Source organism: Seriola lalandi, unplaced genomic scaffold (assembly GCF_002814215.2).
Source record: "Seriola lalandi dorsalis isolate HSWRI2012SDOR001 ecotype SW California unplaced genomic scaffold, Sedor1 jcf7180002054277, whole genome shotgun sequence".
NCBI classification, from domain to species: Eukaryota; Metazoa; Chordata; class Actinopteri; order Carangiformes; family Carangidae; genus Seriola; species Seriola lalandi.
Genome location: NW_019524830.1, coordinates 115,581 through 127,290, shown reverse-complemented (window position 1 = coordinate 127,290; position 11,710 = coordinate 115,581). Strand labels below are relative to the sequence as shown.

The 11,710-nt window shown below is 39.5% G+C and overlaps 2 protein-coding genes across 2 annotated transcripts; both read left to right on the top strand.

Moving 5' to 3' along the window:
* Positions 1-2,750: 2,750 nt before the first annotated feature.
* agxtb (alanine--glyoxylate and serine--pyruvate aminotransferase b) lies at positions 2,751-6,725 on the top strand. The gene is made up of 11 exons (XM_023405391.2): positions 2,751-3,105; positions 3,597-3,789; positions 3,931-3,995; positions 4,147-4,247; positions 4,349-4,419; positions 4,502-4,586; positions 4,723-4,821; positions 5,029-5,098; positions 5,429-5,524; positions 5,830-5,958; positions 6,341-6,725. The coding sequence occupies exons 1-11, from the start codon at positions 2,833-2,835 to the stop codon at positions 6,446-6,448; spliced, it is 1,290 nt and encodes a 429-aa protein (XP_023261159.1). The 5' UTR covers positions 2,751-2,832; the 3' UTR covers positions 6,449-6,725.
* A 159-nt stretch (positions 6,726-6,884) lies between these two features.
* Positions 6,885-11,598, top strand: thap4 (THAP domain containing 4). Its single transcript, XM_023405530.2, has 5 exons — positions 6,885-7,023; positions 8,182-8,338; positions 8,859-8,968; positions 9,357-9,460; positions 9,666-11,598. Exons 1-5 carry the CDS (start codon positions 6,999-7,001, stop codon positions 9,780-9,782), a joined length of 513 nt encoding a protein of 170 aa, XP_023261298.1. The 5' UTR covers positions 6,885-6,998; the 3' UTR covers positions 9,783-11,598.
* Positions 11,599-11,710: the final 112 nt, after the last annotated feature.

Below are 11,710 nucleotides of genomic sequence, written 5' to 3'. Positions count from 1 at the left end.
TCTTTTACCAAACAATCAATTAATTGAGAAAATAATCAGCAGATTAATCCATTTTAAAAAAGTACTCTGCATCAACTATGCTTCAATACTTTAAGTGCATTTTCCTGATTATACTTAGTAACACTTTCTTTGCAGGGCTTTTACTTGTCATGGAGTATTCCTGCAGAGCAGTGTTAGTACTTTTCCCTAGGTCAAAGATCTGAGTTCGTCTTCGACCACTGGAGACAGTCACCGTACAACATACAGATAATATTGGCTGCAGTTTCCTTTCTGAAGTGAGCAAACAAAAGGTACAGAAGCACACAACTGACAAGTAAATAAAAGACTTTGTGGTTGAGATTTAGTTATCCAGTAAAACTCATTCACTGTCCAGACGGATATTTGCTGGATATTGCAAAACAAGAAATAAGCTTTAAGGCTGACCAATCAACCTCACCTCAAGATCTTGTCGGGGAATTATAGATGATCTACTTTTCTTACACTTTGAAACCTCTACACAGACATTGTATGTGACCATTCAAGTTCAAGCTCTAAGGTTTTGACACATCAATTTCTTCTAAATATGTAACATAATGTTACATGACATTTTCCTGACTGACTCCACTTTGTGACACTGATAACGCTCTCAAATAAAGAACCACGTTCCAGTTTCAACCTGGGAAAGTGGGTGTTTATTTGAAAAAAAACTATTAATTTTGTCTTGTTTTGACAAGAATCATCATAAATCAACATCTTATTCCATGTATACAGTGTCTACACTGCAGTGCCATCATGTGGAAGGGTTACTACTTGATAACTAATTAGTATGAGAAACTCCAAATAATGCAATAATGCATCATTGAACATGGATAGCAGCACTATTGACAGATTTATGACGCCCCCTGTGGACAGATGTGTATGTATGCCTGCCTCTCCTTTCGTCAGTCTCCTCCAGGCACCTCCTCCTTTACTCTGTTTTGGTAGATTTTGAGTTTTCAGTCCAGAGCAAAGTCCAGTGAGACGGTAACACAGAGTCCCATTTATTTACCAGTGGTGTAATTATTGACCAGTCCAGACTGAGAGAGGGGCACCTTCTGCTGATCCTGCTGTGACATAACAGATGAAAGAAAACTAATTTACTGATGAACAGTTAAATAACAAATCTGATTTTTCAGCTTTCAAAATTTTGTGTCCTGGTGTGATTGTGAGGATATTTATAAAGTACAGCAAAATCCCCATTTCATCAGGATTTTTCTCTAACATTACTGTAAAATCTGAATGTAGATGTTTGACCTGAACGGTTTGGAGAGTGGAGTTGGGTCTGCTTTCAAGTTTTAACATCCCTAAAAAAAAAAAAAAAAAAGCATTCCAATGATATCTAATAATTGATATATACATGATATGTTTTCAAAGTCCTGTGTGCACACTTTAACTAGATAGTGTTAAAGTGTGGTCTGTTTGAAAATGAGCATGAAACATCAGGAAATATCAGTGTACAGGAATTCTGCTAATGAGACATTTGCTGAGCCACAATAACGGTGCAGAATTCCTGAGAGCCTTGCACACACTTGACACTTAAATTAATAAGTGACGAAGCCTCAGCGAAGCGGCCTAGAAGACAGGTGTGAAGCAGCCAAAACAAGATGAGGACATGATACGATCTGATCGCGCATAGGTGGTTAGAGGTTGACAACACGGTCTGCAGTCAAAGTGTGTTTCTGACCACACTGAGGAGCCACTTAATCAACACTGTAGTGGCCATGTTAAAATAAATCCTACAAAACCCAATGGAAATTGCTTATGTCAGACACAGAGGGGTCTGATGTCTGGTGTGAACAGAATAAAATCTGTATTTCTAGATAAATTATGTTAAATATTTTTTTTCTTCTACCCACCTATCCTGTGTGGAGAAACAACTTTGAGCCAGTAGTTCACCATCACTTACTAAACAATCATAGCATAGAGCAGAATAAAATCTAATATGACCAATGTGTCTAATGTTTTTTAAATCTTATTTTACAAGGAGAACTACTTTAAAGTGGTGCTATACAATGAAACTGGACTGTTTCCAGGAGTGTGTATTGATGTGTGCACTGGTACAAGTGTGTGTATTGGTGTGTTTGTGGCTGTATATTTGCCCCCCCCCCCTCCTCTCAGAGAGAGCAGATTGGTTCTCTGAGAGGAGACTCCTCTTTACAAACCCAATGCTGAAGTGAGTGGAGTGGCCAGACAAAAATCAACAAACCACCTGCAAACTAACCTGAACCGGTTGCAAGCTGCAATGTGCAGGTGCTGTGGATCTAGACCAGAAATTAGTCACAAAAACCAGTCCTAGTGGATCTACACTGTGACAAAACATGCACTGTTGGCTCTTTTCCCAGAACACACATGTTTACAAATTCAAATATTGGATTGGAAAAGGTTAAAAGCGCTTGCATGTCACATAAACAATTAAAGCGTGGATACTGTGTTGGTGGAATAATAAAATTCACCAGGATTTCTATAGTGTACAGTCCACAAAGGCCTTATTAACCACATGTTCAGAGGCTTTTCAACTATTTTCTTATATTCAAAGTTTAAAATGTTTTTAACCTTGAGGTTAACAAAAAAAAAATCTACAACATAAAACAGTTTTCTTTTGTAATTTTTCATTCACTATTCTGACTTGATATGCCATTGTTCCCATTATTGCCAACCCTGAGTCAAGTGACGCACACCGCCCCGCGACCATGAGGTCAAAGACCTGTTTGTTTTAAACCTTGACCCAAAACTCACAGTCAGATTCAGTCTTCTTGTCCGTCGGTGGTGATCTCAGTCGGTGCAGGCATCTCAGGGACCAAGACACCAGCCGTGATGCAGCGGGCTTTGTTCAGCCGGAGCGCGCTGCTCGCCCAGCAGGCAGCAGCGGCCCTCGACAGTCCGCTGGCCGCGAGGAGCGCGCCCCTGCTACAGCGCCTGGACCGCTCCATGTCCTCCGTCACCATCCCGCCACCGGCATGCATGCTCCGGCCGCTTGAAGCTCCACTGCGCTACCTGTTCGGACCGGGACCCTCAAACGTTCCTCCACGTATCTTAGCTGCAGGGGGCAAGCCAATAATTGGTCACCTGCACCCAGAAATGTACGAGGTAAGTTTGAAACTCAGACTCTAATAAACAGAGGTGAATTATACATTCAAATTATTTTATGGTGAAAGTAACTACTCAAATACTGACCTTGAGTACAATTTGGAGATACACGTCCATTTTGTCTCTTGTGACTATACGTAAAACTCGGAATACAGAATTATCACTCTTAGTAAAATATTACATTTAACTTAATGGTTAACTTAAACCTTAAAGGTTTGTTGTGATCCACCAATTATTCATGTTAACAGTTATACCACAATAATCCAATACAACATATTTTCTACTTTTTCCAATTTAGGCCTAATTGTAAACAGACCATGTGATCAAAGATCAATAGTTGTGCGTAACTGTGCTCAGGCAACTATTTATACACACAGTAAAATCACTCAGTACCTCGTGACCATATCTGACAAGTTAAACTAAAACTTAACTTGTCAGAATAAGTAATAAAATTATAAGTCTTTTTCATGTTTTCTTCTTGTGTGTCTTAGATCATGAATGACATTAAGAGAGGGATCCAGTACGCCTTTCAGACAGAGAACAACATGACTATAGCTATGAGTGGCTCCGGACACGCGGCTATGGAGTGTGCGGTGTTCAACACGGTGGAGCCCGGAGAGAGCGTGCTCATCGCCATCAACGGAATCTGGGGAGAGCGCGTTGCAGAAATTGCAGAGAGAATGGGTGCGTCCTTACGCATGGCTTTACGCACGCATTCACTGGGTCTCAAAAGAGAATAGAAACACTTCAACATCTATCTATCTATCTATCTATCTCTCTATCTATCTATTCAGTATTTAATGATCAATGTTCTTTTATCTTTAGGTGCCAATGTACATAGAATGGTAAAATCACCTGGAGGATATTTCACTAATAAGGAAATTGAACAGGTCGGCACAATATCCCTGAAGCAGACTGCTTCTTCACTTTATGCAGTCTATGGGCTGAGCTATGACTAAAAAACAAAATCAAACATAAACATTGACTAGAACACACATTGTATTACATGTTATTAAACTTTATTCTTACTCCTGTCTGTAGGCCATAGCAAAACACAAGCCTGTCCTGTTTTTCCTCACACATGGAGAGTCCTCTGCTGGCCTCTGTCACCCAGTCGATGGTATTGGAGACATCTGCAGAAAGTGAGGCTCATCATTCTGTGTCGGTCTCAGCATAAAACAAACGGTTACATGTAATTACAAATCATAATGTCATTCATTTCACTGCCGTCTACCTCTCGCAGACATGACTGCCTCTTCTTGGTCGACACTGTTGCTTCGCTTGGAGCAGCACCCATTTTTATGGACAAGCAAAGTAAGGAAATGATGAAAGATTAAATTCACCTGCCTGCGACTTTGCACTTGCACGTGACATGATCTGCCTCTTCTGCTCCCAGATATTGACATCCTGTACACTGGTTCTCAGAAAGCTCTGAATGCGCCTCCTGGCACAGCCCCCATCTCTTTTAATGACAGAGCATGGTAAGGAGGGACTCTGTGGTGTGTGTACCTGCATGCATGTTTCAATATATATGTAGGTCCTAAATTGTCACATCTGAGAACGAAAAAAGTGATTAAAGCAACACCACAATTTCTTTGTCCCCCCCCCCCCTCACAGCCACAAGATGTTTAACAGGAAAACAAAACCAGTATCCTACCTCTTTGACATGACACATTTGTCCAACTACTGGGGTTGCGATGGCAACCCAGCCAGAGCGTAAGTCAACTACAGTCAATTGATTACAAGCTCAAGAGCCATTGCATCCTTATTCTTCTCATACCCACTTTAACTGGAATTCATTTTAAATTAAATTTTAAGTTTGAAAAAGCTGTGAGTCATTGTGCTTAGAAAGGTTCATATCAGTCTATAACACCAATGTTTAGTATGATATTTATTTACTCAAGTCTCTGCTCTGGGTTTTAGATACCACCACACTGGTCCAGTGTCTGGATTCTTCGCTCTGAGAGAGAGTCTGGCCATTCTTGCTGAGAAGGTAAATGGACAATCGACCACTTTCTGTCGTTACTTTGCTGAAAGAAAAATGACATTTTCTAGAATCATTTTCTATGTTGAGGTTGTAGGCTATTTTATAATTAATTCATTCAGAAATCATTCAGTCTTATAAAAAAAAAAGAAGAAAAAAAGCTTTCTTGATATCAGGACCTCACAGTCTTTGTTTTGAAACAGGGATGATGGTACTTTTCACCACCTGAAACATTTACCAAACAAATTAGAACTTGCACTCACCTTCCACTGCCACCTCCCCTCACTTTTTAATCTGTCTGGTTGTAACTGAACAGCATCGACCTTTGTCTCCCTCTAGGGGCTGGAGGAGTCCTGGAAGAAACACAAGGAGGTGGCAGCCTATCTGTACAGAGGACTGGAAGACCTGGGCCTCAAACTCTTTGTTCATGAAAGGGTGAGGAAGACATACTGCAAAACAATATTCTGGTGCCATACAAAACTAGAACGGAATACCTGAGAATTTAAGACTAATAAAGGAATTAATTAAAAACAATTTAAACAAATATATTGAGCCAAGAAAGAAATATATATTGGATAAGGTAATGCATAAAAATGATAAATATTGGAGTGTGCAGCCCTTAAGAAATGTGAAGCTTTTGCATTGTAAGACAACTAACCAACATTATTGTGTCAGCATCCCTCATTGGTGTTGCCCTGTTGTGACCACAAGCTTTTCTCTGATAATGTGACGTCCTGCAGGATTTGAGGCTTCCCTCCGTCACCACCATTACCATCCCTGACGGCTACAACTGGAGGGAGTTGTTGGTCTACATCATGAAACACCACCAGATGGAGATGACCGGTGGCCTGGGACCTTCCATTGGCATGGTGAGTTGTTGCTGGTATTTCATCCCTGAACAGTAAACAAATTCATATCTAAACATTGCAGTCATGGTCTTCAGCTGATGGTAGCTAATCTGGATAGAAGCATCATTCTCTGTGTCTTAGCAGCAGTAAGATGATGTTTTAGACAGTAAGTGTACTAACACAACAAACCCAGATATCGTGCTCAGATTAATGTTTTATGAACACATCTCCTGGTACGTGAGATTGATTTTCACATGAAAATATTCCAATTCCATTTAAATTAATTCAAACAGTCCTAACAGGAGCGACGTCATCAGTCTGGTGTTTTTACAGCTTTCTGAATCATGCTGCTGAGTCACTGTGGACTCTGATGTACTGTGCCCTCTACTGCTCTTTTCATTAGGTGATGAGGATTGGATTGATGGGATACAACTGTGAGAAGACTAATGCTGATATGGCACTGCACGCCCTGGCAGACGCTCTCAAGAACTGCAAAAAGAGCAAGGCTTAAGAGGCCAGATTCCCATGACCATTCATTAGGGATTTAAAAAAAAAAAAAAAAAAAAAAAAAACATTTCAGAGTCCCCACAGGCAGGACACCTGGATCAGTGCATACATCAAAGGAATGTATATGTGCTTTTCACTGCAGAGATTTTATAAAACACGGGCCATACGCCTTAATTGTATAAGTAGGCTAGTTTTGAAATTAAAAAAGCAGATGTTGTCACATTGCCCATGCTGAGTGCTCTGAAAGATGTCAATAAAGTGTGCTTTATTTTATCAAACAAGTCTCCTGCCTCAATGTGTGAAAAGTAAGACATTATTTAAGACATAGCTGCAGAAGTCAATAAATGTTAACGCCAGTTATATTTATTAAAGGTTAGCTCGTGCTTAACTGTCTTAACTACATTTCCCATGATTCCCCACGGCGTTTCTTCTTAAGTGTACGTCAGGTCACACTAGATGAATACTGTCGCAGTCGACTAATTTAGTGGCATTTAATTTTGTACTTCTTCTCATTGTATGCATTTATATTTGCTCGACTGCAGTTTAAATTTCCAATGGCGTGTCCTGTAAGTCACACAGGTAAGTTATGTGTTCAATTTTAAATTGAGACGGAGAAATATTGAAACTGTTAGGTTAATAATGATTTGTTTGAACTATCACAAGCTTCAATGTGGTGGACCACACGCTTACGATAGCGTTATATAAACAGTAGCTTTTAACTGAATAATTTATTGAAAATTATCAAAGTGAAAACGTAAAATGTGTCACCAATTCTGTCTGTAGCCCTTTTTACACCCAACAGAAGCTCACCGTGATATTCACACAAACCGTGGTGCGTTTACGTTCACCTTGTTTGAAGACGAATGTAGCTAACTTTAGCTTCAGTGAGATTAAAATAGCAGCGGCCACCGGTCAGACCGAGCTGTTTCCACGCTGTGATCTTTGCATGTCAGTGAAGGAGTCTCCATCTTTGTGACCGTCGAAATGTGGCTGTGGTAAATGCAACGTTTTTTTAATAACGGTATAATTTATTATGTATGGTAAAAGTCGGTCACCTTCCTTTATGCTTTAATAGATTATCTTCTTCTTCTGGTTTCTGTCAAATTGAGACCACGCCGCATCATTACCACCACCTACTGTTAAGTAAGAGACTCGCAGTTTCAGGCCTTTTCCTTGCAGCCGCAAAAATATTCGCAGTTGGCACTTTATTAGGTACACCCAGCTAAATCTAATGCAAAACTGTCCTGATATAAATCTGCCTTCAGTTTTAGAGTTGATGATTCAACTTCGATTATCTGGAGGATGTAGTGGTGTTGTTGGACTGTATTCCATTATACAGAAAGGTATTTCTGTTGAAATAAATGAGGTGGACAAAATAATAGAAACACCTCAGTATAGTACATGCCATTCAACAGCACCCAAAACCATACGGTTGAATCAGCATCTCTCAACAGTTTCATCACAAACTAAACCTTATAACCTGACGGAGGAGTTAATGCAAGACTGTTGTATTAGACTGCGTTAGTTTTAGGTTATTATTATACCACATACCTCACATGATTTTATATCTGTTTACCAAATTATATGAATTAATGTGCTGGAATATATTCCTTGGTATTATTTGGCACTGAGACAAGACCAAATTTGTGGTATCACCTACCACAACCTCCTATGATTCATTTTCTTTCCGTGGTTTTGTGATAATGCAACATAAACTGTGTGTGTTTGCGTTTTCAGCAGCAGAGTTGAACCCAGCAGTCCTCCCTTTAGACTGGCTTCTGGGTACCTGGGAGTCGGACGAGCCTGGGGAGGGCTGCTTTCCCACCATAAACCCTTTCCGCTACATAGAGACACTGTACTTCAGCCACATGGGACAACCAGTCATCAACTTCATGTAGGTTAACACGTGAGCAGTCAGACTTTATGGAGTCAATTAACAAGAGGTGTTGTCAGAGCTGAACTTTGTTGCACTTTTGTAACCACACCCAACCCTGCTGTCACAGCTTTTGAGTAAACCAGTAGGTCACTGTAGCAAGGTGAGAAATGAAACCAGTGGAGATCAGCAACAGCTTCAGGGAGTGGTGCTCTTTAAAAAGTTGGCAGTCAAAACTTTTTTAATATATACAAAGTGAGATACATTTTTTAGGGGGTGGATCCTTGCTTAGACATTTTCAGACAAGGCACCTAAGCTTCTCTCATGTAGTTTAAAGGGATTTAAGTTTGAGAAGTAGATGGGTTTTCTTTACTAGAGATAAACGTGTTTGTGGTGTTTGTTACCAGCTCTGCCATTAGTGCTGAATTAGCTCATTAAAGACACAGTACAAGACACAGTGGAAACAGTGTAAGTAAGTAAGTGATGATAATAACAATGATAAAAATCCTTAGCTGATTCCTCGCTCACATTGTGTTTACAGGTTCAATGCCTTCCATGCAGAGTCTAAAAAGCCTCTGCATAGGGAATGTGGCTTCATTCGAGTGCAGCCAGGAACCAACAGAGTGGCCTTTATCATCGCACAAAACTCAGGTAGTCACAGATTGTGTCACTGGATGTAACCTAAGTCCCCACTTGTCATTGAATTTCTGGAATATTTTGCAGTTTAGTGGAAGCAAAGCATCCACTTTACTGCTGCTTTACAGACTTATACAGGATGGTAGTGTCAGACACCTCTTTACGCGTGTTCTGTCTCTCTTTTGCTGTCGTTAGTCGTGCATTTTAGGAAATCAATCTCATAATTGATTTATATTGTTTTAAAAGTGATATAAGATGTACATTTAAAGACTAAGTTGCCACAGTGTGCATAACGACTGAAAAGGACGCTTTTTTTTTTAATTGCTAACTTACTTTATCATCTCCACAAACAAACAAACAGACACAAGTGTTGAGTCCAGACTAAAGTGGGTGTCTTGTGCAGGTCTGGTGGAGGTTGAGGAGGGGGAGCTGACAGGGCAGCAGCTGAACCTGCAGACCCACTCTCTGGCCAGAATTTCTTTTGCCAAGGAGCCACATGTACAGCAGGTAAAACTGTGATTCTCTGATCCTGCATCATATCGTGCACCAATCGTCAGTACTAACTACTTCGTTTATTCACTACGATCAAATCCGTGTCATATTTCTACCCACAAAACATCAACAGAACCTTTCTCTTGAAATTATTTTGATGAATAAACATAACATCTTTGCTAAGTGCCAGTGACCTCGCCTGCTCTTTTCCATCGTTCAGATTTCCAGAGTGTTTCAGCTCCGACCAGATGGGAGGCTGGAGCAGACAGTTTCCATGGCAACAGACAACCAGCCACTGATGCAGCACTTGCACATCACCTACCGTCGATCATCTTGACCCAACAAGCAGGCAGGCTTCTTATACGGAGAAATACCATAGTCTGGAATGACAAATAAAAAAAACAAAGCTTGATCAATAATCAGTCAGATAACCATATAATCGATTCTACAGCTATGCACATAACTAATTCTGTGATTATGGTACGCAGAATTTGGTTGTAGTGTCTGAACAGCGTACCTATTAAATTAAACTAAACCATTAATGGTGAATGTTACATTGCAAACAGGAATAACAGAGCATTGTTTAGGCACTACAGTGTAACAGATGTACCAAGTTCATGTTACAGTCACATTAAAAAATAATCTACACTGTGTGCAAAATTATTAGGCAAGTGAGTATTTTGACCATATCATCGTTTTTATGCATATTTTCCAACTCTAAGCTGTATAAACTTGAATGCTTATTGGATTTAAGCATATCAGGTGATGTGTATTTGTGTAATGAGGGAGGGTGTGGCCTAAAGAGATCAACACCCTATATCAAGGTGTGCATAATTATTAGGCAGGTTCTTTTCCTTTGACTCTGAAAGGTCAAAAATTATAAAAAGCCTTTCAGAGGGATGCAGCAATCTTGAAAATTACTAAGCTATTGCGGCATGATCACCGAACCACCAAACGTTTTGTTGCAAATAGTCAATCAGGTCGCAAGAAACGTGTTGAGAAAAAAAAGACGCAAATTAACTGCTAAAGATTTAAGAAGAATCAAACGTGAAGATACCAGGAACCCATTATCCTCCAGTGCCGTCATATTCCAGAACTGCAAGCTACCTGGGGTGTCCAGAAGTACAAGGTGTTCAGTGCTCAGAGACATGGCCAAGGTAAGGAAGGCTGAAATCCGACCACCATTAAACAAGACACATAAGTTGAAACGTCAAGACTGTGCCAAGAAATATCTGAAGACAGATTTTTCAAAGGTTTAATGGAATGATGAGATGAGAGTGACTCTTGACGGATCAGATGGACGGGCCCGTGGCTGGATCAGTAACAGGCACAGAGCTCCGATTGGATGGAAGGCTTATGACTGTTATTTAAAGAAGGGTGGCTATAAAGGTCACTGAATTCTTTTTTGGAAATGTCAGAAACGCTTATTTGTAAATGAGTTGTTTGTTACTCTCACTTTAACATGAAAATAAACAAGTGAGATGCGAAAATTTTCGTTTTTCATTTAGTTGCATAATAATTCTGCACAGTAATAGCTGCCCATAAATTGTGCACAAATTAATATTCTCCTAAGAAAGCCAAAAACTCACTTTTACTGTCTTAAATATTCAGATTTGAGGTTTATTAACATTTTGGATTGACCGAGAGCACTGTATTTGTTCAACAGTAAAATGAATCCTCAAAAATACAACATGCCTAATAATTGTGCACGAAATGTAAATAAATGAAGATTTCATTCTGCATTTTCATGAAGTTGTTATACTGAATGGCCTCACTTGTGATGCATTATACTCAGAGAACACTGTTGATATTCATTGTCCAGATATTTGATGTTTGAGCCATAAAGCTTATTATGCACTGATGAATGAATACAGTACAGTGTTACAGTGTTATCTGCATTGCACTGAAAATAACTGTTGTCCTGCTGTAGTCAATATACTGTCTTTTGAATGTGAGATTCAGAGTTAGAGAATTATTTTTAGACTGAGTGGCACTGAATTTAAAGTTAAGATTTCAGCTAGTAAATGTGACTCTTTAAAAGAGTTTTCTTCATGTGTTTCATGGTGCTTGAGTTTGGTTGTGATTGTCTTTGCATGGCCAGTTTCTTCAGTATAGATGTTCTGATACTGACTACAATAAAATATCACAAATTATTTTGCACTTAATATGTATTTATTCTAATTAATTATGGTCTTACACATAGTTTTTTGTCCTTATCGAGGTGATGTTGAAAGTCGGTTACAATAAAGTCTTCCTTGTAAATTA